The sequence below is a fragment of the Muscardinus avellanarius genome (assembly GCF_963383645.1).
Source record: "Muscardinus avellanarius genome assembly, chromosome: 12".
In the NCBI taxonomy this organism is placed as follows: Eukaryota; Metazoa; Chordata; class Mammalia; order Rodentia; family Gliridae; genus Muscardinus; species Muscardinus avellanarius.
The window spans coordinates 19459531-19485594 of record NC_137798.1 but is presented as its reverse complement, the minus strand read 5'-3'; the positions used below and the strand labels follow the sequence as shown (position 1 = coordinate 19485594).

The 26064-nt window shown below is 40.7% G+C and overlaps 1 protein-coding gene across 3 annotated transcripts in view; it reads left to right on the top strand.

Moving 5' to 3' along the window:
* The window catches only part of SLC12A6 (solute carrier family 12 member 6), a gene marked incomplete at both ends in the record, with an annotated part of 124191 nt that overhangs the window by 59250 nt on the left and 38877 nt on the right, over positions 1-26064 (top strand). For 2 of the 3 annotated variants that reach the window (XM_080706949.1, XM_080706951.1), the window contains 3 exons: positions 4837-4881; positions 20779-20873; positions 25129-25260. In XM_080706949.1, coding sequence (XP_080563075.1) covers positions 4837-4881; positions 20779-20873; positions 25129-25260 — 272 coding nt within the window. The remainder of the gene's footprint in view (positions 1-4836; positions 4882-20778; positions 20874-25128; positions 25261-26064) is intronic. The other variant, XM_080706950.1, reaches the window with a different exon arrangement.

Below are 26064 nucleotides of genomic sequence, written 5' to 3'. Positions count from 1 at the left end.
GTCTCCCTCCCCCCCCCCTCTCTCTCTCTCTCTCTATCTCTCTCTCTCTCTCTCTCACACACACACACACCCCTTCAGTGATTTTAGATGTTTGGTATCCTGAAATAAAAGGATATTAAGTAAAAATATCATTTAATTGTCCCAGTGTATATACAGTTGGTCATGCCTATTTCTTTAAAGAATCAGGTAACTGGTTTCTGATTGACAATGTTACTTAAATTAATAATTTTATGTTTAATAAAGACTTCTATGCTGAGATGGGCACAGTGATGCATACCTGTAATCCCGATATTGGAAGGCTGAGATGGGAGTATTGCGGATTCAAGGCCAGTGCATAATAACTTAGCAAAACCCTGATACAAAATAAAAAATTTAAATGACTGAGGATGTAGCACAGTGGTAGAGCCCCCTGGGTTCAATCTCCAGTACAAAAAAGAAAATAAAAGACTTCTGTGGACTTTTATGCTGAGTTTGAGCTGCAAGAGATAAGCTAACCTTTATATGCTTCAAGTTCTCTGCTGTGAATGGTATGTGAAAAGTTTAAACCAAGCATGGTGATGCAAGCTTGTAATCTCAGTAATTGGGAGGCAGACAGGAGGATGGTAGATTTGAGGCCAGCATCAGCAACTTAGTGAGTAGAGGTAGAATGCCCCAGGGTCCCATGCCCAGTTTCACAAAGAAAAAAAAAAAGAAGGAAACTTTTGAGAGTCTCTCTCCCTCTCCCTCTCCCTCTCCCTCTCTCTTTCTATCTTTTGGTGGTACTGGGGGTGGAACCCAGTGGCTTTCTACCTATATCCAGGCTATACTCCCAGACCTATTTTATACTTTATTTGGAAACAGGGTCTCACTAAGTTGCTGAGAGCCTCACTAAGTAGCTGAGGCTGGCTTCGAACCTGTGCAATCCTCCTGTCTCAGCCTCCCAAGCACTGGGATTATAAACTTGCGCCACCACGCCCAGTGAGATTATCTCTTAAAACATTCACAGTGAGCCAAGCATGATGAGGTACACTTGTAATCCTAATATTTGGGAAGCTGAGGAGGATTTTTCAGGTTCAAAGCCAGCCTCAGCTACTTAGTGAGGCTCTCAGCAACTTAGTGAGACCTTTTTTCCAAATAAAATATAAAATACGTCTGGGGAACAAGCCCAGAGGTAGAAGGACCCTGGGTACCATCGCCAGTATCCCCCCCCCCCCCACACACACACACAAAAGTTTACATAGCATCTTTTTTCTTTTCTCTTTTTTTCTTTCTTTTCTTTTCTTTCTTCTTTTTTTTTTTTTTTTTTTTTGGTGGTACTGGGGTAAGAACCCAGGAACATTGTACCCCCAAGGTATACCCCCAGCCCTATTTTTATTTATTTATTTATTTATTTATTTATTTATTTATTTATTTATTGGTGGTACTGAGGTTCCTGGAAACCCAACCCTTCTACCTCTGGGCTATACTCCCAGACCTATTTTTTAATACTTTTTTTTGGTGGTACTGGAGTTCCTGTAAGCCCTTCTACCTCCTGGCTACACTCCCAGACACCCATTTTATACTTTTTTTTAAATTTGGAAACAGGATCTCTTAAGCCAGCACAGCTGGCTTCGAACCTGCGTGATCCTCCTGTCTCCGCCTCCCAAATGTGGGAATTACAAGCGTACGCCACCATGCCCCACTTTATTTTTGAAATAGGGTCTCAGTAAGTTCTGAGGGGCATAACTGAGGCTGGTCACAAACCTGCAATCCTCCTGTCTCAGCTTCCCAAGTACTGGGATTATAAGTGTGCACTACTATACCCAGACACATAGCATGTAAAATTATAGTTACTTTCTACTCAATGAGCATATGTAGGGTATACTCTAGTGGACATCAGAAATCAGAATTTATTAAGTTTTTTTTTTTTGGTGGTACTGGGGGTAGAACCCAGAGGCTTCCTACCTCCAGGCTATACTCCCAGACCTATATTATTTTTTTATTTGAAAACAAGGTCTCACTAAGTTGCTGAGAGCCTCACTAAGTAGCTGAGGCTGGCTTCAAATCTGTGTGATCTTCCAGTCTCAGCCTCCCTAGCGCGGAGATTACAAGCCTGCGCCACCACACCTGGTGAATTTATTAAGTATTCTGATTATTTATTTCTGGCCAGCATACACGTTTTTAATTCTTTTTTCTTTATTTTTATTATTTATTTATGTATTTATGTATTTATTTATTATTTTTGTGGTACTGAGAATTGAACCCAGGGGTATTCTACCTCTGAGCTACAACCCCAGCCCCCCCCCCCCTTTTTTTCTTTGAAACAAGGGTCTCTAGTTTGTTGACAGCCTTGCTAAATTGCTGAAGCTGATCACAAACCTGTGATTCTTCTGTTTCAGCTTCCCAAATACTGGGATTACAGGCCTGGGCCAACATGCCCAATTTTTAATTATTTTTTTCCCAGTACTGGGGATGGAACTCAGGGGCATTCTTCCTCTGAGTTACAATCCCTGCCCTATTTTTCTCTTTATTTTGAAACAGGGTCTCACTGAATTGCAAAGGGCCTCACTAAGTAGTGCTGAGGCTGTCCACAAACCACAATCCTCTTGTCTCAGCCTCCCAAATGCTGGGATTATAAGCGTATGCCACCATGGCCAGCTTTTAATTCTTATTTATTCATTCATTTATCCATGACTTTGCTGGGGGTGGAACCCTAGGCTTTACACATGCTGTGCAAGCACTTTGCCACTGAGCTGTTTCCCCAGCCCTGGGATGCATATTTTAAAGTGTTAGAGTTATTTAAATTACATAGAAAACCTACATACACATATGCATCATGGAAAATATTACTTGAATATTTGACTTTGAAGATATCTGATATTGTTGACAAAATCACAAGTGTTTTGCATGTAATTTGTTCTTTACATCATCATTGGAGAAACATTAAGCTTAATGTTTTCTTAACATTAAAGTTACTATATAAAGATGTATTTTCCCCATACACACACACACACACACACACACACACACACACACACACACACACACACACCAGTCCAAATTTATTTTTATTTCCTCAGACACAGTCAGGGAACCCAGATATAATCCTCAGTGTCTGACAAGATTTAATCTTTGAGGGAAGTGGAGCACAGGGTCTTTTCCGTATTTAGCCCTTAATGCTTATCAAGCCTTTAAAATAAGGAGGTGGTTGATTGTTAAATGGCGATTATCAATATCTCTTACATTAGGAAGTTGGCTTATTGCCATTAATTTTATTTCAGATTTCGGAAAAAATATCGGTATTTTCTAGAGCCATTTTAATGTCTAAGTAGAGGATGTCTGCTGGAAGTAAGGAGTGCATTACTCATGTCTCGACTTTGAGCTGTTTTCATAATGTATTTTGTCATTGAAGAGAAAACATCATAGGTCCTGGATTATCCTTCTGCTTTATGGAAACGTGCATGGTCGAATTTGTGTGATGATTTGGAGTTTTTGTTTGTTTGTTTTTGGTACTGAGGACTAAACCTGGGGGAGAGGTTCTACCCATGAACTACACCCCCAACCCTATTTATTTATTTGTTTATTTATTTATAGTACTGGGGATAGAACCCAGAGGCATTCTACCTCTGAGCTACACTGTACCTAGTCCTATTTTTTAGTCTTTTTTATTTTTGAAACAGGGTCTCACTGAGTTGCGAAGGGCCTCGCTAAGTAGCTGAGGTTGTCGGCAAACCTCAATCCCCTGGTCTTTGCCTCCTGAATGCTGGGATTACACGCGTGTGCCACCACCCCAGCTTATTTTATTTTATTTTTATTTTTTTGACCAGGGAAATTCTACCTCCAGGGTACACCCTCAGCCCTATGTCTTGTTCTTTATTTTGAAACAGAGTCTCACTGAGTTGCAAAGGGCCTCACTAAGTAGCTGAGGCTGTCCTCGGACTGTGATCCTCCTGTCTCAGCCTTCCAAATGCTGGGATTACAAGCGTGCGCCACCACGCGGGGCCTTTATTTTATTTTTTTGAAACAAGGGTCTCATTAGCTTGCTGAGAGTCTGGTGTTGTTGAGGCTGTCCTCAAACCTGTGATCTCTGCCTCCCAAGTACTGGGATTACAGATGTGCGCTACCATGCCTGGCTTGATTTTAATTTTCTTCTTTATTGTGGTAATATATGTAACACAAAATTTACCATCTTAACCACATTTTAGTGTACAGTTTACTGGCACTAATTATATCTGCAGTGTCATATAGCCATTATCACTTAGTGTTTCCTAAGTCTCTTACCACCCCAAACAGCAACTCTCCTCACTAAGCGCTATCATTCATGCTGCACTCCACTCAGCTCCTCTTAACCACTGATTTACTTTCTGTCTCTATAAACTGGCCTTTTCTCAATATTTCATATAAACGAATCATAATATTTTTCCTTTTGTGTCTGGCTTATTAGCATAATGTTTTCAAATTTCATTCATATTGTAGCATGTAGCGTGTTTCAGAATTCTATTTGTTTTTATAAGCTGAATAATATTCCAGTTCACCACATTTGTTTATTCATCTGTTGGAGGACACTGGGTTGTTTCTGCCTTTTGGCCATTATGGAAAATGCTGCTGTAAACTTTGTCATTTATGTTTCTGAGTCCCTGTTTTCAGTTTTTGATTGTATTCTTAGAAATGGAATTTCTGGGCCATGTAGTAATTCAGTGTGAGAATGTAATCATTTTTATAATAAGTCATTATATTTTTATTCTTTCATTAATGTTTCTTAAGTTTTTATTTTGTTTGTTTGCTTATTTCCTTGGTTGACTTTTGTTGCTAAATTTTTAAAAATATTTGTTTTAGTCATTCATTTTTTTCTTTTCTTTTCAATTGTTTGTTTTTCAGACCCGAGTCAGAACTCCATCACAGGGGAACACAGCCAGCTGTTAGGTATAGTATTCAGTGGGAACTAACTCTAAAGTCATCTTTTACCCCTGTACTAACAGACACTACTTTCCTCTCTAATCCTACCTTCAGTCTCCTTTTCTACTTTTCAAGAACCGCCTCGGCAATTTAGTGAGGCTCTCAGCAACCTAGTGAGACCCTGTTTCCAAATAAGAAATAAAATCAGTCTGAGAATGTAGCTTGGAAGTAGAATGCCCCTGGGTTCAATTAACAGTACCCCCCCCACACACACACATTTAGTTACTTTAAAATAATTTTATATGACTATGGTTAAAAAATAATCTAGCCGGGCATGGTGGCACACGCTTGTATTCCCTGTGCTTGGGAGGCTGAGACAGGAGGATCGCACAGGTTTGAAGCCAGCCTCAGCTACTTAGGCTCTCAGCAACTTAGTGAGACCCTGTTTCCAAATAAAATAAAAAATAGGCCTGGGAGTATAGCCCAGAGGTAGAAAGCCTCCGGCCCACCCCTAGTACTACCAAAAAAAAAAAAAATCTAGAGCCGTGTGTGGTGGTGCATTCTTATAACCTCAGTACTTGGGAGATAAGAGGATCGCAGGTTCCAAGCCAGCCTCTCAGCATCTTAGCAATATCCTGTCTCAAAATCAAAATAAAAAGGGCTGGGGGTGTAGCTCAGAGGATAACACACACAAGTAATCCAAGATTAGAGCTTTTTTCCTAAGACTTTTTTTTTTTTTTTTTTTTTTTTTGGTGGTACTAGGGATGGAACTCAGGGGACTTCTACCTCCGGTCTACACTCCCAGACCTATTTTATATTTTATTTGGAAACAGGGTCTCACTAAGTTTCTGAGAACCTCACTAAATAGCTAAGTCTGGCTTCAAACCTGTGCAAGCTCAGCTCTCTAAGATAATTTTGAAAAGATACTATATCTTATAATACCATAAGATTTTGCAACTACTTTTTCCTTTATATTATCTTTTTTTTTTTTATTTGACACTAGAGATTGAACCTAGGGATAGTCTACCTGAGCCACACCCCAGCCTTCTGCTTCTTCTTCTTATTAATTATTATTATTATTATTAAATTTTTGTGTTGTACTGGGGGTGAAACCCAGGGGCTTTTCTACCTCTGGGCTATACTCCCAGACTTCTTTTATATTTTATTTAGAAACAGAAACTCACTAAGTTGCTGAGAGCCTCACTAAGTAGTTGAGGCTGGCTTCAAACCTGTGCAATCTTCCTGTCTCATCCTCCCAAGCTCTGCGATTACAAGCATGTGCCACCACGCCCGGCTTATTATCATGGGGTCTTGCTCAGTTGCTGAGAGCCTTGTTAAGTTTCTGAGTCTGGCCATAAACCTATGAGTCTCCTGTCTCAAGAACCGGGATTACAGGCCTGGACCATAACACCTAGATTTTCTTAGTCTTTTGATCACCTCATTTTAGTTACTGAAGGTATTTCATAAGCAGCATAGGTTTAAGTAATCTACAGAATTTTGGATTTCTGTTTCTTATGTCTGAAACAGGTTATGAAAGCAAATTAGTTTTATCTAGGTATTACTTATTGGAATTGCAATAAATTTGGACATGAATTTCATAAGCTCTCAAAAACCTTGTTTCAAAACAAAAAATATAAAAGGGCTGGAGGTGTAGCTTGAAGGTAGATTGCCCCTGGTCTCAATCCTTAGTGCAAAAAAAAAAAAAAAAAATCGGCCTCATCCCTTTGATGGTGGTGGAATAGTATTCTAGTGCACTCTTTCCAATATTTTTACTTAGCCACTTCCCTTTTCATGAGTGTTTAGGTTATTTCTAGTTATTTTACTGTTACAAATTACGTTGCATTAAGCATCTCATGCTCATATCCTGTATTCTCATTGCCAGTATATTTGTAGGATAAATTCCTAATAATAGAATTCCTTAGGAAAAGAGTATGTACATTTCAAAAAGACAAATAAAAGCTTCCACGATAAGGTATATGGAGGAACGCTTGGCTCTGTATCATGAAAAGTTGGTATTATCAATCTTATATTTTGGTTTTACTAATAGGTGAAAATGGCATTTCTAGTTTTTATTTATACTTTAATTATGAGTGAGGTTAAATGCTTCTTAATACATTAACAGTCATATTTGTGTTTGTGTTTGGGTCTTTTGTACATTGCTGAACTTTTAGCTGTTTGAATATTGCAAAGCAGCTGTGGAAAATACGTTCTCAGAGTCCAAAGTAGGGAAAGTACTTGATATGGCTTGTTTGCTTCAGAGTGTGAGTTAAAGAAACGGGATACTCCTTTGTGCTCTTTCTAGGTTAAGGGCTTAGAAGAGTCTTTCAGTTAATGAGAAGAGCTAATGAAATCTTAACTCTTTTTTTCTTTGAGTGAGTGTATACACTAGAACTGTACCTAACACCCTGGATATCCAGTGAATATTTGTTAAGTAGATGATTTAACGTAAACATGGAAATCTAATTACCAGTGTGCTAGCTTTGGGTATAAGTGCTGTCATATATCTATCTATCTCTCTCTGTCTCTCTCTCTCTCTCTCTCTCTCTCTCTCTCTCTCTCTCTCTCTCTCTCTCTTTCCAGTGCTGGAGACAAAACCCAGGATTTTACACATGCACATGTTTACCTAAGCTGAAACCCCAAACCTTCTATACTCTATATTGGAGAGTTCATTTATACTGCTCAAAACTAGTCTTCCTTAGCCAAGCATGGTGGTACATACTTGTAATCCCAGTACTTGGGAGGCTGAGACAGAAGGATCACAGGTTCAAAGCCAGCTTCGAAACTTAGCAAGGCTCTTCACAACTTAATGAGACCCTATTTCCAAATAAGACATTTTAAAAATTGGGCTGAGGGTTTAGCTCAGAGGTAAAATGCCTCTGGGTTCAATCCCCAGTGCCACAAAAATAAACAAATAAACGAATGAATGAATGAATGAATGAATAAATAAATAAATAAATAAATAAATGTGTTGGGAGTATAGGTCAGAGGTAGAATATTCCTGGGTTCAATTCCCAGTATTGCAGGGGGGAAAAAAGTCTTCCTTTACTTCTTTTATTTTATTTATTTATTTATTTATATATATTTTTTGCGGGTCTGGGGATGGAACCCAGGGGTATTTGACCTCTGAGCTACACCCCTGCCCAATTTTTTATTCTTTATTTTGAAACAGGGTCTCGCTGAGCTGCGAAGGGCCTCACTAAGTAGCTGAGGCTGTCCGTGAGGTCTCAGCCTCCCGAATGCTGGGATTACAAGCATGTGCCACCACGCCCAGCCTTCCTTTATTTTATAGTTAAATCAGGAATAGTTAAGCTTTTATTGAAAGATTTTTCCAGACCATGAAAAGCACATCTTTCCTCTAAATTATTAAATTGCTTCTGTTTCTAATAGGCAGAGAAGTTTGAGTTGTTCATTATCTAACCAGAAACATATGTGCAGTAGAGGTAGGGAAAGGGTGTCACTAGTAAAACGGACAGTTTGGAGCTGACACAGCGTTAGGATTACTAAAATGGGTCAAAATAGTAAAAAATCATTTTAGCAATATTTTTAAACCAATAGTTTCTCAGAAAAGGCTTTGGTAGCTTGAATTAAAACCTCCTCTCTCAAGCCGGGCGTGGTGGCGCACGCTTGTAATCTCAGCATTTGGGAGGCTGAGACCGGAGGATCGCAGTTCGCGGACAGCCTCAGCTACTTAGTGAGGCCCTCTGCAACTTAGTGAGACCCTGTTTCAAAAAAATAAAGAATAAAAAAATAGGGCTGGGGGTGTAGCTCGGAGGACAAATGCCCCTGGGTTCAAACCCGCAAAAAAAAAAAAAAAAAAAAAAACCCTCCTCTCTCAGAAAGAGGGGAATAGGTCAGTGGCAGAACACTTGCTCGCATGTGCACACTCCCAGATCCCAGCTCTCTTTAAAAACCTTCTTCAGGATAAACTGGTCCAGTAGGCGAAAAGCAATTCAGTGGCCTTGCCTGATGAATTGAATTTATAATAGCGTCTTTTAGACTTTCCTGCTGAATTGAATTTTTTTTTCATGTCTGGGGATGGAACCCAGGAGCATTTGACCTCCAAGCTACACTTGATGCCTATTTTTTATTCTTTATTTTGAAACAGGGTCTCACTGAATTGTGAAGGACCTCGCTAAGTAGCTGAGGCTGTCCGCAGACAGGGATCCTCCTGTCTCAGCCTTCCGAATGCTGAGATTACAAGCGTGCGCCACCACACCCAGCTGAATTGGATTTTTAATACCATCTTCTAGACCTGTTAAATAGTATGCCTGTCACCATAGCACAGTTATTTTAATGTATTTAGAGTCAGTTCCCATTGACTCATCAGGTCTCTTGCAGAATTCAGGGTCAGCCTGAGGAGATGTATGGGAGGTAAAATTGATACTGTGATAATCAATCAAACTTTACACTTAGGAGTTAACTTTTCTCTGTGTGTATATGTGTATAATTTTTAATTTAAAATTTTAGAAAGCAAGCACACAAGCGGTAAACCTTAACTTTTTTTTTTTTTTTTGGGTGGTACTGGAGATGGAACCCTTCTACCTCCGGGCTACACTCCCAGACCTATTTTATATTTTATTTGGAAACAGGGTCTCTTAAGCCAGTGAGGCTGGCTTCGAACCTGCACGATCTTCCTGTCTCCGCCTCCCAAGCGTGGGGATTTCAAGCGTGCACCACCACGCCCAGCAAACCTTAACATTTTTGTAAGAAGTTTTACTGAACATTCAAGGAAAAAGTTCTAGTCTTGTACAGTCTTTCTCAAGGTGTGAGAAACCAAATAAACAGTGCCTGAATCAGTTTGAGACTTTCATAATCTTGATATCAAAACTTAACAGTGGACCAAAGCCAGCCTTAGCCACAGTGGCAACATGAGGGGAAAAAAAGTATGGACCAGTCTTATTAATGCATATATAATCCTAAACAAAAATACTTCCGATCTGAGTCATTCAATTTTTTTTTTAATTCGACCCACCACCAAATTGGATTTCTGTTACAAATACATGGTTGGAGTCAGGCTTAGTGAAACCTGCCTGTAATCTCAGGAGGATCACAGGTTCAAGGCCAGTGCACACTAACTTAGTGAGAAATAAAAGAATAAAAAGGGCTGAGGTGTATCTCAGCAGTAGAACCCCTCTCCCCATCCAATCCCCAGTATAGTAATAATACTAATTTTAAAAGCTAGAAATTGATATATCCTTTTTTCAGTTTTTTTTTTGTTGTTGTTGTTTTGTTTGTTTGTTTTTCTAGTACTGGGGATGGAACCCAGGGGTATTCTACCTCTGAGCTACAGCCCCAGTACTGAAAAAAAAAAAAAAATCCAACCAAGCTGGATGCAGTGGCTTATGCTTATAATTCTAGCTGTTCAAGAGGCTGAGGCAGGATAGCAAGTTCAAGGCTAGCCTGGGCAACACAGTGAAACACTGTCTTCAGACATATCTAAAGATCCACAAAGGGAAAAACTGCCCCAGTAGAAAATCACTGCTCTAAAGCAAGCCTAGCCAGGTGTACTTGCACAAGCTTGTAAATCTAGTACTTTGGAGGCTGAGACAGGAGAGTCGCAGGTTTGAGACCAGCCTCACTATTTAGTAAAACTCTGTATCAACATAAGAAAAATTAAAAAGGGCTGGGAGTATAGCTCAGTGGTGTAACAACCTGGGTTCAATCCCCGATACCACAAAAATAAATAATAGAGCAAGCTTGGTAGTAATAGTTTTTCATTTTGTCCCTATTCCTTAGTATTTTGCAATTAACAATACTATTAATAAAATTTGGGAGCAATCTTATGTTTTTCTAAGTTGCTGCTGAGAATTCTTCTGTCACTCTGGTTCATTGGATCATCTGTCCCTGCTCTCTGCTGCTTCACAGTACAGCCTCAGAAGTCTGGGTTACTACTGTGACTCCAGGAAATACCTGATAGAGTGAACTTCTAGGGTTTCTGAATAACAAGTAATCTTTACTCTGCATGAACTAAGTACCAACTCCACATTTTAGGGCTCTTTTAGGATTATGTAGACTCCTAAGAAGATTCCTTTGGAGGATACCCACTGAGACTGGCCTTTGTAATGCTCTGAATCCAACAGCTCCTCAGATCACTGTTACCTTTCCTTGTTCTCATTTTACTATCTAAGTAATGCTAATATTACTAGGAAAATAACTAGTGTTTTATTGCATAATTCAAATGAAAACTGAGAGAAGAAAAACTGATTCTGTTGCCGGGCATGGTGGCGCACACTTGTAATCCCTGTACTTGGGAGGCTGAGACAAGATCTAGGTTCGTCGCCAGCCTCAGCTACTTAGTGAGGCCCTCTGCAACTTAGTGAGACCCTGTTTCAAAAATAAAGAATAAAATAGGTCTGGGGGTGTAGCTCAGCAGTAGAATGCCCCTGGGTTTAATCCCCAGTGCCACACACACAAAAAAAAATTGGTTCTACTGAAGGTTTCATATTTCTGTTATATATTTATTTTCTTTTGGTGCCTGGATTGAGCCCAGGGTCTTGCCCGTGATAAGCAAGTACACACTCTAGCACTGAGTTACTCTCCCAGCCTTTAAAAACAAACAGAAAAACTGAGCCAGGCGCACACTTGCAACCCCAGCATTTTTTAGTTTTTTTTTTGGTGTGTGGTATTGGGGGTGGAACCCAGAGGCTTTCTACCTCCGGGCTATACTCCCAGACCCATTTTATATTTTATTTGGAAACAGGGTCTCACTAAGTTGCTGAGAGCCTCACTAAGTAGCTGAGGCTGGCTTCGAACCTGTGCGATCCTCCTGTCTCAGCCTTCCAAGCATGGGGATTACAAGCATGCGCCACCACACCTGGCTAGTCCTATTGTTTTTGAAACAGGGTCTCCTGAGTTGCAAAGTGCCTCGATAGGTAGCTGAGGCTGTTCATGAACCACGATCCTCCAGTCTCTTAAAAAAAAAAAAAAAAAAAAAACAAGCCGGGCGTGATGGCGCAAGTTTGTAATCCCCATACTTGGGAGGTGGAGACAGGAAGATCGCGTTGGTTCGAAGCCAGCCTCGCTGGCTTAAAGAGACCCTGTTTCCAAATAAAATATAAAATAGGTCTGGGAGTTTAGCCCGGAGGTAGAAGGCTTTCCAGGAACCCCAGTACCACCAAAAACAAAAACACCCCACCATATGTGTAGATTTTGTTGTTTGATCTGTCAGTGTTTTATGTTTTTACTAGTAAATTGTTTGCATTATTAGAAATGCTATTTTAATATATTTAAAGAATTCTGCCATCTTAACTTATTTGTCTCACTTTTTCTGCTTCTTTATACTTTTCTTCTTGCTTTAAAAAAAAAAAGCGCCATATAAGCTAGGTCTGATAGCACACACCTATAATCCCAGTACATGGGAAGTTGAGACAGGAGGATCACAATGGTAGGTTCAATGCCCAGTTACAAACAAACGTACATTATATATTATTACCCTTACCTCCCAAATAAGAAAAAAAACATTAGCACATTCTATTACTGTCTCCCTGTCCCAACCTTCATCATGTTTAGCATATTTAGGTTTGTCAGAAATGAAGGGACACCTGGAAGAGTAGACCTGAGGCAGGAGGATTGCTTGAGCCCAGGAGTTCAGAACAAGACCCTGTCTCTAAATAAATAAACAAACAAACAAACAAACAAACAAACAACAAAAAAGATGACCAAAAAGGCAGGAACTATACTTAGTAAGTGAATTATTTACTAAATAACCCCCTGGTCTGGCTCCTTGCTCCTTTCTAACTACTCTTTCCTCACTCTAGTTTAGCCTTATTATCCTTTTTGTGTTATGAATTCACTAAGATGGTTTCTGCTTTAAGGTCTTTGAAGCTGCTGTTCTCCCTGCCAGTAACGCTGTGCCAGGTGTGTGCCACAGCCAGCTAATGTCAGCTCACAAGACCACAGTCCTTATGTTGGTATCAGTAGTTAGAAATTGGCCATGTATTTACAGCACAGAACTTAGAAAATATAAATTTTATGTGGGTTGGTTGATTGGTTGGTTGGTTGATTGATTTTTGTGTGTGTGGTACTGGTGATTGAACCCAGGGTCATTCTGCCTCTGATCTACACCTTCATCCCTTTTTATTTTTATTTTATTTTTTTGAAAAAGAGTCTTCTAAGTTGCTGAGAGCTTTGCCACATTGCTGAGGTTGGCCTCGAACCTGCAATCCTCCTATCTCATCCTCCCAAGTACCGTAATTACAGGTGTGTGCCACCATGATCAACTTAATATTTATTGAGTTAATTAATTATTCAGAAGTGCTAAGTTATTTTAAGCTATATTCTCTTTAGAACTTTCCAAACCATTAGAGGAAAATAATTGTTTTCCTTTCTTTATTAATTTTTTTTTCAGTACTGGGGATGGAACCCAGGGGCATTCTACTTCTGAGCTACACCCCCAGCCCTATTTTTTATTCTTTATTTTGAAACAGGGTCTCACTGAGTTGCAAAGGACCTCACTAAGTAGTATCTGAGGCTGGCCGCGAACCGTGATCCTCTTGTCTCAGCCTCTCAAATGCTTAGGATTACAAGCATGTGCCACCACGCCCGGCTTCTTTTATAACTTTTAATTATGGAAAATATCAAAGGAACAGAAAAGTTGAATACTACAATGAACCTCCATGAACCCATCACTGGGTGTTTTTGTTGTTGTTGTTTTGGGTTTTTTGTTTTTTTGTGTGTGTGGGTCTGGGGCTGGAACCCAGAAGCATTTGACCTCCGAGCTACAACTCCTGCCCAATTTTTTATTCTTTATTTTGAAACAGGGTCTCATTGAGTTGCGAAGGGCCTAAGTAGCTGAGGCTGTTCGTGAACTGCGATCCTGATCCTCCGGTCTCAGCTTCCCGAATGCTGGGATTACAAGCGTGCGCCACCACGCCCGGCTAATCACTGGATTTTAACAGCATTAAAAAGTTATTTTCGCCGGGCGTGGTGGCGCACGCTTGTAATCCCTGCGCTTGGGAGGCAGAGACAGGAGGATCGCGCAGGTTCGAAGCCAGCTGCGCGCGCTGGCTTAGGAGACCCTGTTTCCAAATAAAAAACTGTAAAAATAGGTCTGGGAGTGTAGCCTGGAGGTAGAAGGGCTTCCAGGAACCCCAGTACCACAAAAAAAAAAAAAAAAAAAAAAAGTTATTTTCAAGCCCCCACCTAACTTTTCCTTCAAAAAAGTTTTTTTTTATACTGGGGATTGAACCTGGGACATTCAACCTCTGAGCTATATCTCTAGCCTTGTTTTTTATTCTTTATTTTTTAATAGGGTCTCACTAAGTTGCAGAGGGCCTTACTAAGTAACTGAGGCTGGCTGTGAACCTGTGATCTTCCCGTCTCAGCCTCCCAAGTACTGGGATTGCAAGTGTGTACCACCATGTCCAGCTCTCTCAAATATTTTATTTATTGAGTGAGTGTGTGTGTGTGTGTGTCTAGGGATAGAACCCGGGGGCATTCGACCTCCAAGCTACACCCCTGCCCTATTTTTTTTTATTCTTTATTTTGAGACAGGGTCTCACTGAGTTGCAGAGGGCCTCACTAAGTAGCTGAGGCTGACAATGAACCCCGATCCTCCAGTCTCAACCTCCCAAATGCTGGGATTACAAGCATGTGCCACCACGCCCACTTCCCTCAAATATTTTATTTTATTTTATTTTTTTATTTTTGGTGGTACTGGGGTTCCTGGAAGCTCTTCTACCTCTGGGCTACACTCCCAGACCTATTTTTATATTTTTTTATTTGGAAACAGAGTCTCCTAAGCCAGTATGCGCTGCTGACTTCGAACCTGTGCGATCCTCCTGTCTCTGCCTCCCAAGCATGGGGATTACAAGCGTGCGCCACCACGCCCGGCTTCTCTCAGATATTTTAAAGAAAATCCCAGCCACCACATCATTGAACTTACTCCCCTCCGAGAGAGAGAGAGAGAGAGAGAGAGAGAGAGAGAGAGAGAGAGAGAAGAGAGAAGAGAGAGTGTGTGTGTATGTGTGTGTGAGTGAGTGAAACCAGGGGCATTCTATCTCTGAGCTACACCACCAGCCTTATTTTAGTTTTTAATTGGAAACAGCCTCACTAAGTTTCTAAGGGCCTTACTAAGTTGCTAAAGCCGGTCTCCAAACTGTGATCCTCCTGTTTGAGCCTCCCAAGTACTGAGATTACATGTATGTACCACCATGCAAACTCCCCCCGCCTTTTTTTAAAAAGAAATATCTTGCATAAATTCAAATTTCTCTGTTTCAAAAGTGTATTTTTGCTGGGCATGGTGGCACACGCTTGTAATCCCAGCACTTGGGAGGCTGAGACAAGGAGGATCGCAGTTGGTGGACAGCCTCAGCTACTACTTAGTGAGGCCCTTTGAAACTCAGTGAGACCCTCTTTCAAAATAAAGAATAAAAAATAGGGCTGGGGATGTAGCTTGGAGGTAGAATTCCCCTGGGTTCCATCCCTAGTACTGCAAAAAAAAAAAAAAAAAAGCGTCTTTTTACATTTGAGATGTTTGAGTTAGAGTTGGCTGGTAGACCTCTTAAATCTCTTGTAATCTCTGAGAATTCACCTTGCATAGTTTGTGCTATTTATTTTTTGAAGACATCAGGTTGTTTGTCACGTAGGATTTACCACATTCTCAATTTGGCGATGATGTCCTTGTGGGGATGTTAACATGTCTGTTTTTTTTTGTTTTCTGTGAACTGGTAGTTAGATGTAGGAACTGAACTAGGTTCGATTTCCACTGTTTAGTAAGAGTACATCGTAGGTTGTAGCATATGCTTTTCATTGTATTACAGGAGAAGGTGTTGTTCCAGTTCCAGTGGGCTCTAGGTCCCCTTAATATACCTGTTAGGAAGATGTGCCTCAGCCGTCTACCTAAGGGTGGAGCAACCACTGATAATCATTCCCTGGACCCCTTATTTTCACCAGGGGTTGCAAACTGGTGGATTTTCTTTCTAAATCTGTCGTTTCATTTATCATAAACAAGCTACAGTGCTCCTATACTGATTCGTTATAGCTATTTACTCTATAATACAGTTGCACAAGAATGAGTATGATTACTTGCGTCTTTCCTTCTCTTGTTTTTCAGAGTTATGTGTTGTTTCCTTAACAACCCTGCAAAGGTGACTAATTTTTTTGGAGTATTGTTTTGGATATTTCATGTACTAACATATGATTTATTTTTAGTGCTCTTATTATCCCACTTTTGGCCATTGGCACTCCTTCAGACATGACCCAATCATTTTGATAGCTTATATTATATATTTAAGAATATTGGCTTTCTTGGTGGGGAGGACTTGGGATTGAATCCCGGGACATGATACCTCTGAGCTATACTCCCATCCTTATTTTGTCATTTTGAAACTGGATCCTCTTAAGTTACCATGTACTGTCTACAAATCTATGATTCTCTCTCAGCCTCCCAAGTCCTGGGATTACAAAGGTATGCACCACAAGCCTTACAAGATTTTTAATATTCTTCAATTTTTATATTTGTGTTTGTTTCTTAAGTATTGAAAATCTTAGCTTTATTTATTTATTTATTTATTGGTGGTACTGGGGGAATGGAACCTAGGGACTTCCTACCTCTGGGCTACACCTCCAGTCCTATTTTATAATTTATTTGGAAACAAGGTCTCACTAAGTTGCTGAGAGCCTCATTAAGTAGCTGAGGCTGGCTTCAAACCTGTGTGATCCTCCTGTCTCAGCCTCCCAAGCACGGAGATTACAAGCGTGTGCCACCACACCCGGCAAAATCTTAGTTTTATTTTACTTTTTTTTTAATTTTTTAATTTTTTAATTTTTTTGGTGGTCCTGAGGTTCCTGGAAACCCTTCTACCTCCGGGGTACACTCCCAGACCTATTTTTATACTTTTTTTTTTAAACAGGGTCTCTTAAGCCAACACGGCTGGCTTCGAACCTGTACAATCCTGTCGCCGCCTCCCAAGCGCGGGGATTACAAGCATGTGCCACCACACCCGGCAGAAATCTTAGTTTTAAATAGCATTTATACAATTTTTATTTTCTCTCCTGCCAGAATTATATAACTTTTACATAATTAAAAAAAAAAAAAAGCCGGGCATGGTGGCGCACACTTGTAATCCCCGCGCTTGGGAGGCGGAGACAGGAGGATCCCGCAGGTTCAAAGCCAGCCTCGCTGGCTTAAGAGACCCTGTTTCCAAATAAAAATATAAAAAATAGGTCTGGGGGTGTAGCCCAGAGGTAGAAGGGCTTCCAGTAACCCCAGTACCACAAAAAAAGAAAGAAAGAAAGAAAGAAAGAGAGAAAGAGAGAGAAAGAAAAGAAAGAAAAGAAAAGAAAAGAAGGAAAGAAAGAAAGAAAGAAAGAAAGAAAGAAAGAAAGAAAGAAAGAAAGAAAGAAAAGAGTTGCCGGGCATGGTGGCACACGTTCGTAATCCCAGTATTTGGGAGGCTAAGACAGGAGGATTGCGCAGGTTCAAAGCCAGCCTCAGCCACTTAGGCTCTCAGCAACTTAGTGAGACCCTGTTTCCAAATAAAGAATAAAACCAGGTGTGGTAGAGCGCACTTATAATACCAGCATTTGGTATAGAAAATAGACCTGGGAGTATAGCCCAAAGGTAGAAAGCCTCTGGGTTCCATCCCCTGTACCACACACAGAAACACACACATACACACACACACACACACAAAAAAAAAAAAAAAAAAACCAAATTAAGAAATACACAACAGAGCCAGGCTTGGTGACATACACATACACATATAATCCCAGCATCTGGGAGGCTAAGACAGGAGGATCCAAGTTTGCGGACAGCCTCAGCTACTTAGTGAGGTCCTTTGCAACTCAGTGAGACCCTGTTTCAAAATAAAGAATAAAACTAGGTGTGGTAGAGCACACTTATAATACCAGCATTTGGGAGGCTGAGACAGGAGGATCACAGTTAGAGGACAGCCTCAACTATTTAGTGAGACCCTTTGCAATTCAGTGAGACTGTTTCAAATAAAGAATTAAAGGAAAAAAGAGCTGGGGGTTTAGCTCAGGGGTAGAATGCCCCTGGATTCCATCCCCAGTACCACTAAGTGAATGAATGAATGAATGAATGAATTAATTAATTAATTAATTAAAAATAGAGCTGGAGGTGTAGCTCAGAGGTAGAATGCGCCTAGATTCCATCTCCAGTACCGCAAAAAATAAAATAAATAAAATAGGGCTGGGAGTGTAGCTAAGATGTAGACTGCCCCTGGGTTCCATCCCCAGTACCCCAAAAAATGTGGAAGAAGAAGCCCTGTGAATGCCTGTAATCCCAACTTTTGGGGAGACTGAGGCAAGAGGATGGCAAGTTTGAAGCCAACTTAAACAATTTAGGAAGACTCTGTCTTACAATAACATTTTTTTTTTGGGGGGTTGGTACTGGGGGTGCAACCCAGAGGCTTTTCTACCTCCAGGCTATATTTTCAGACCTATTTTATACTATATTTGAAAACAGGGTCTCACTAAGTTGCTGAGAGCCTCACTAAGTAGCTGAGGCTGGCTTCGAACCTGTGCGATCCTCCTGCCTCAGCCTCCCAAGCACGGGGATTATAAGCGTGCACCACCACGCTCGGCTTTTTTAAAATAACATTTAAAAGGGCTGGGAATATATCTCAGTAGCAGAGCACCCATGAGTTCAATCCCTAGTGTGATAGATGATAGTTTTGCAAAAATAAGTCTTGGTTAAATGTCCTAATGTAATTGACAAAAGGTTGGTTGGCCCTGGAGGCACAGAGTGTTTTCTCTAATATGTCAGTAGCCGCAGTATGTAACGTCTCTTAGATCTAGCACAGTATTACACACTGAGGAGGTACTTTTTGTGTGTGTGGTACTAGGGATGGAACTCAGAGGCATTCTATCTCTGAGCTACACCCCCAGCCCTATTTTCTTATTTTATTTTGAAACAGGTTCTTGCTGACTTGCAGGGGGGACTCACTAAGTTGCTAAAGCTGTCCTCAAACCTGTGATCCTCCTGTAACAGCCTCCCAAGTACTGGAATTACAGGTGTGCACCACACCTGGCTGAGAATGTACTTTATTTTTGTAGTACTGGGGATTTAATCCAGGGGCATTCTATTTCTGAGCTACACCCCCAGCCCTATGTTTTGTTTTGTTTTATTTTACTTTTGGGGGTGAGTGGGGGGTTGAACCTAGGGGCATTCTACCTCCGAGTTATACCCCACCCCTATATTTTTCCTCTTTATTTTGAAACAGGGTCTCACTAAGTTGCAGAAGGCGTCACTAAGTAGCTGAGGCTGGACAAGAACCAGCAATCCTCCTATCTCAGCCTCCCAAGTACTGGGATTACAAGTATTCACCACTACGCTCAACTAGAGTATGTACTTTAAGATAGATTTGGGTAACTTTAAGAGTAGAGCCAGATATGGTAGCACATGCCTATAATTCTAGTAATTGGGAGGCTGAGGCAGGAGTTTTGCAGATTTGGGGGCAGCTTCAGCAATTAAGTGAAATTTTCAGCAACCTAGTGAGACCCTGTTTCAAAACAAAAATAAAGCCAGGCCTGGTGGCCCATGCTTGTAATCTCAGCATCTGGGAGACTGAACCAGGAAGATCACAGTTCAAAGATAGCCTCAGCTACTACTTAGGCCCTTTGCAACTCATTGAGGCCCTATTTCAAAATAAAAGAATAAAAAATAGGGCTGGGGGCTATAGCTCAGAGGTAGATTGCCATTGAGTTCTATCCCCAGTACTGCAAAATAAAATAAAAAGGGCTTGGGGTAGCTGGGCATGGTGGTTCATGCCTGTAATCTCGATACTTGGGAAGCTGAGGCAGGAGGATCACAGATTCGAAGACAGCCCTCAGCAACTTAGTGACACCTTGTTTCAAGATAAAAATAAGCAAAAAGGACTTTTTTGCTGGTACTGGGGTTCCTGGAAACCCTTCTACCTCCGGGTTACACTCCCAGACCTATTTTTAGGTTTTTTATTTGGAAACAGGGTCTCTTAAGCCAGCACGGGTGGCTTTGAACCTGCACGATCCTCCTGTCTCTGCCTCTCAAGCGTGGGGATTACAAGTGTGCACCACCACGCCCAGCTTAAAAAGGACTTTTAAATAAATATTTTAAAAGCTTTATTTATAACTAAAAGCAGATCAGAGGTAAAATGCCCCTGGTTTCATTCTCACCATAAACAATACAAAATGAAAACAGTAAGACCTCCAGCAACCAGGTCTACTCATGCATGCCTGTAACCCAGCTACTTGGGAGACTGTAACAGAAGGATTGAATTTTGAGGCCAGCCTTAGGCAACTTATCAAGAGCCTGTCTCAAAATAAAAATAAAGTCTGTGATAGAACTCAGTGGTAGAGAGCCTCTAGGTTCAATCTCTAGTACCACACAAAAAATAATGGGGCTTTCATTGGCTGGAATCCTAAAAAAAATAGTGTCTCCAGAAGGCTTTATATTAAGAAAAGGTAGCCAGGCGTGGTGGTGCATGCTTGTAATCCCAGCATTTGGGAGGATGCCCCTGGGAGGGAGGACCCTTGGGTTGGGGATGTAGCTCCAGTACTGCAAAAAAAAAAAAAAAAAAAAGAGGAATGATCCATCTTTATTTATTTATTTGTTTGTTTGTTTATTTATTTGCTTCTACTGGAAAGGTAGATTAAATTAGAATATGAAAATGAGTTCTGTTGATACCTAGGCAACATAGCAATTTTTTTGTGTGTAGTACTGGGTGTGGGCATTATGGGCATTCTACCTCAGGCTACGTCCCCAGCCCTATTTTTTATTCTTTATTTTGAAACAGGGTCTCACTGAGTTGCACAGGGCCTCACTAAGTAGCCGAGGCTGGCCCTGAATGCCAATCCTCCGGTCTCAGCCTCTCGAATCCTGGGATTACAAGTGTGCGCCACCACGCCGGACTCAACGTGCAGTTATTTGATGTTAGTGCTTCTTCAGAACAAGTAACTAACTTGGTTTTCCTTTTTTTCCAGATGATGGGCATAAGAAAGCTCGAAATGCTTACCTCAATAATTCCAGTTATGAAGATGGGGATGAATATTTTGATAAAAACCTGGCACTCTTTGAGGTAATATTTGGGAGAAAACTGTGGACAGAGACCTCAAGAACAGAGTTTTCAGATTTTTTCCTCCATCTAGATTTAAAATAGTACAAGCTAGCTGGGTGTGGGGGCACATGCTTGTCATCCCAGTACTTGGGAGGCTGAGACAGGAGATTGCAGGTTCAGGACCAGCCTCAGCAATTCAGGGAGAGAGACCCTGTTTCAAAATAAAAAGTAAAATTGGTCTGGGGTGTAGCTCAGAGGTAGAATACTTCTGAGTTCAATCCCCAGTACTACAATAAAAGTAAAGTAGTACAAGCGGGATAATTTCATAACTAATGTTAAAATATAGTAGTTGTTGTTGCACCTTGTCATTGTAGTAAATTTTGTCTATATAATCTAGTTATAGTGAGCACTTAAATCACATTTCTATGAAGTAAGGAAGAAGAGTGTTGACTTCTCAGGCATATGAAGGACCTTGCAATCTAATTTAGCTATGATTTAAATGTTTTCATTGGAATAATATCCTGTTTTTTGTTTTGTTTTGTTTTTTGCGGGTCTGGAACCCAGGGGCATTCAACCTCCGAGCTAAACCCCCTGCCCTATTTTTTATTCTTTATTTTGAAACTGAGTCTCACTGAGTTGCAGAGGGCCTCACTAAGTAGCTGAGGCTGTCCGCGAACCACGATCCTCTGGTTTCAACTTCCCAAATGCTGGGATTACAAGCGTGCGTCACCATGCCTGGCTTAATATCCTAAGTTTAAAGCAATATATTTCTCAGCTTTTTGTTTGGAAGGACAATTATTTACTATAAAATAAACAAAACAAAAACCATTGTAAAATGAAGGCTGCCAGATTAGGAAGACCTATATGTCTTTTTGTCTTTTTTTTTTTTTTTTTTTTTTGGTGGTGGTACTGGGGATGGAACCCTCCGAGCTACACTCTCAGACCTATTTTATATTTTTATTTGGAAACAGGGTCTTACCAGCGAGCCTGGCTTCGAACCTGCAGGATCCTCCTGTCTGCCTCCCAACAGCAGGGATTACAAGCGTGCGCCACCATGCCTGGCTTTTTTTTTTCTTTCTTCTTCAGTACTGGGATGGAACCCAGGGGCATTGTACCTGCGAGTTACACCCCCTGCCTTATTTTTTAGTCTTTTATTTTTGAAATGGGGTATCACTGATTTACGAAGGGCATCTCTAAGTAGTTGAGGCTGTCTGTGAACCATGATCCTCTAGTCTCAGCCTCCCAAATGCTGGGATTACAAGCGTACGCCACCACGCCCGGCTCTTTTTTTTTCCCTAAGTGACAAATAATCATTGTATATATTTTACTGACAGTAATCATTGTATATATTTTGAGAGTAAAATGTGATATTTTGATCTATGTATACATTGTGGTATGATCTAATCAAGCTAGTTAACTCTTCTGTCATGTTATATGCATATTTTTGTGGTACAAAGAGTGGAATTTTGCTTTCTTAGGATTGTGTGTGTGTGTGTGTGCGCGCGCGCGCGTGCGTGCTACTGGGGACGGAACCCAGGGGCATTCTACCTCTTAGCTACACCTTCAGCCCTATTTTTTATTATTAATTTGAAACAGGATCTCACTGAGTTGTAAAGGGCCTCACTAAGTAGCTGAGGCTGTCTGCAAACTGTGATCCTCCTGTCTCAGCCTCCCAAATGCTGGGATTACAAGCATGTGCCACCACGCCCAGCTTCCTTTCTTAGGATATTTGAAGTACAAAATACATTTCTAGCCAGATGTGGTGGTGTACGTTTGTAAACCCAGTACATGGGAAACTGAGAAAGGAAAATCACAGGTTTGAGGATAGTCTCAGCAAGTAGTGAGACTCAGCAACTTGGCAAAACCTTGTTTCAGCCGGGCGTGGTGGCACAAGCTTGTAATCTCCGCGCTTGGGAGACGGATACAGGAGGATCGCGCAGGTTCGAAGTCAGCCCTGCTGGCTTAAGAGACCCTGTTTCCAAAATTTAAAAAGTATAAAAATAGGTCTGGGAGTGTAGCCCGGAGGTAGAAGGGTTTCCAGTACCACCAAAAAAAAAAAAAAAAAAAAAAAAAAAACTTGTTTCAAAATAAAAATAAAATAGGGCTGGGTATGTGTCTTAGAGTTGTAATGCCCCTGGCTTCATTCCTGAGCAACACATACACACACACACACACACACACACACACACACACACCCCTACCTGAGGTGAATATTTAGTTCAATCACAGAAGTGTTTCCTCAATCTGCATTGCTTGGTACCATAAATAATTGCTATAGAAATGTGGCTTGGAGGTAGAATTGCTGGCCTAGCATGCATGAGTCCCTGGGTTCAGTCTCTATCACCACATATACACACACAAAATAAAAATAATTGCCAAAAATGTTAATAATCCCCCAAGAGGAAATTATTATAATTACGGATCATATTACCAATGTTCTTTATGAGTTTATTTTAAGGACCAATAATTTTGTTTTCATTGTAGATAAAGTTACATAGCCTCTATAAAGAACAATGAAAGTTTTCATTTAAAAGAATTTTATAAGCAGTGGGCTGGCAAAGTAGCTCAGTGGTAGAGTACTTGCCTGGCAAGCATGAGCCCTGAGTTTGAGCCCCAGCACCCACCACACACACGCATTATAAGTAGAAAACTACATGCAGTTGCCTCCAAAAATTAAAAAGAGAACTACCACATGATCTACCAATTTCATTGCTGGTTAGACATCTAAAAGGAAATGAAATCAGTATGTGAAGGAGACATCTCTACTCCTCTGTTCATTGCAGCAATAGCCAAGATGTGGAACAGCTGTCATGTCCTTCAACAGATGAACGGATAGAGAAATGTGGTATGCATGTATAGTGGAACACTTACTCTTTGGCCTTTAAAAGAGAAAATCCTGTCATTAGTGACATGAATAAACCAGGAGGATGTTATGTTAAGTGAAATAAGCCAGGCACAGAAAGACAAATGCCACATGATCTCACTTACATGTAGGTTCTGAAGAAGTTGAACTTAAAGAACTATTCTGTACGACAGAATAGAATGGTAGCTACCAGGGAAGAGATGGGACTTGTGGGAAGACTTAGTCATAGGGTACAAAGTTTCAGTTAGACAAGAGGAATAAGTTCTTTAGATCTGTCGTATAACACTATGACTATAGTAAATATATATATGAGAGATTTTAAATGGTCTCACCACAAAAAAAGTATTTGAGGTGATGGATATGTTAAGTAGCTTGATTCAATCATCCCATAACGGGTGCATGTATCAAAATACCATGTTCTATGTTATATAGTGTGTGTGTGTGTGTGTGTGTGTGTGTGTGTGTGTGTGTAATCTCCAGACGTGGTAGAGCACACTTGTAATCCCAGCATTTGGGAGACTGAGATAGGAGAATCGTGGTTCATGGCCAGACTCAGCTACGTAGTTCATGGCCAGACTCAGCTATGTAGTGTGACCCTTTGCAACTCAGTGAGACCTGTTTCAAAATAAAAAATAAAAAGTAGGGCTAGGGTTGTAGCTCAGAGATAGAATGCCCTTGGGTTCCATCTCCAGTACTGCAAAAAAAAAAGAAAAAGAAAAAATTAGTCTGGGGGTGTAGCTCGGAGTCAGAATGCCCCTGGGTTTAATCCCCAGTACCCCCCCCACACAAAAATAAATAAAAATAAAATTATATATAAATAAATATATTAATTTATTTTTGCCGTCCTGGAGATGGAACCCAGGGGCATTCTACCTCCAAGCTACACCCCCAGCCCTATTTTTTTATTCTCTATTTTGAAACAGGCTCTCACTGAGTTGCAAAGGACCTCACTAAGTAGCTGAGGCTGATGGCAAACCACAATCCTCCTGTCTCAGCCTCCCAAATGCTAGGATTACAAGCATGTACTACTAGGCCTGGCTTATAAATATATATAATTTTAATTTGTCAACTTGAAAAATATAAAGGTGTTCATACTATCCAGAGAGAGAGAGAGGGAGGGAGGGAGGGAGGGAGATTTATTGATTGATTGATTCTTTTTTGCAGTTTTGGGAATCAAACCCAGGGTTTTGTACCTGAAAGGCAAGCACTTTACCCCTGAGCTACATCCCTATCCCCTGTATTGTATATGACTTTTTAAATGTGAGGGGCAAATAGTCTGATTAATAAATTTTCTTAAAATATTTGCCTGTGAAATAATTCTCATTTTGTTTGATGTTTTCTAGTAGAAACTTGTTTTGATGCTTTCCCCCATGTTCTTCATAACTCATTTCTTCCATCTTTCCGGCTTTATAGGAAGAAATGGACACCAGACCAAAGGTGTCTTCTCTCCTTAATCGCATGGCCAATTACACTAATTTGACACAAGGAGCAAAGGAACATGAAGAGGCAGAAAACATCAATGAGGGGAAGAAGAAGCCCACCAAGGTGAGCTCAGGGTAACAAGGATAAATGAAAGAGCCCTTGTGTAAGGAGGGAGGAAATGTCCTGGGCGTTGCTTTATATTCAGTAACGTTTTATTAAATTCTTAACATATGCCTGGCACTGTTCTGAGCACTGGTGTCATGTACAAATAGAGTGCACAGTGTCCCGGGGTCATGTGGGGAGACAGTCCTTTAGGCAGTTAACTCCATGAACGCTTACTACATATTATTAACTGTTCTAACAAATATTTAAGCAGGCCTACAGAGACTAAGACTGACAAGGGAGGCAAATGGGGTTTGCTACATTTGATCATTTAGACAGGAAAAGCTTTTCTAAAGAGGTGATATTTGAGCAGAGACCTGGCTAATGTGAGGGAGTGAGCCACGTAGTGGAACAGCATTCTAGGGAGAGGGAACAGCACATCGCGACTGCCCACACCCACCACTCATGCCACCTGTCTGTCTTAAATTTGTTGGCTTTTTTTTTTTATGGTACTGGGGTTCCTGGAAACCCTTCTACCTCAAGGCTACACTCTCAGACCTATTTTATATTTTTATTTGGAAACAGGGTCTCTTAAGCCAGCTAGGCTGGCTTCGAACCTGCTTGATCCTCCTGTCTCCTGTCTCTGGCTAAATTGGTTTTTTAAAATGCTAAACACTGCCTGGCATGGTGGCTCACACTTGTAATCCCCTCGCCTGGGTTCAAAGCTAGAATTAACTACTTAGGCTCTCAGCAACTTAGTGAGACCCTGTTTCCAAATAAAATATAAAATGGATCTGGGAGTATAGCCCGGAGGTAGAAAGGCCT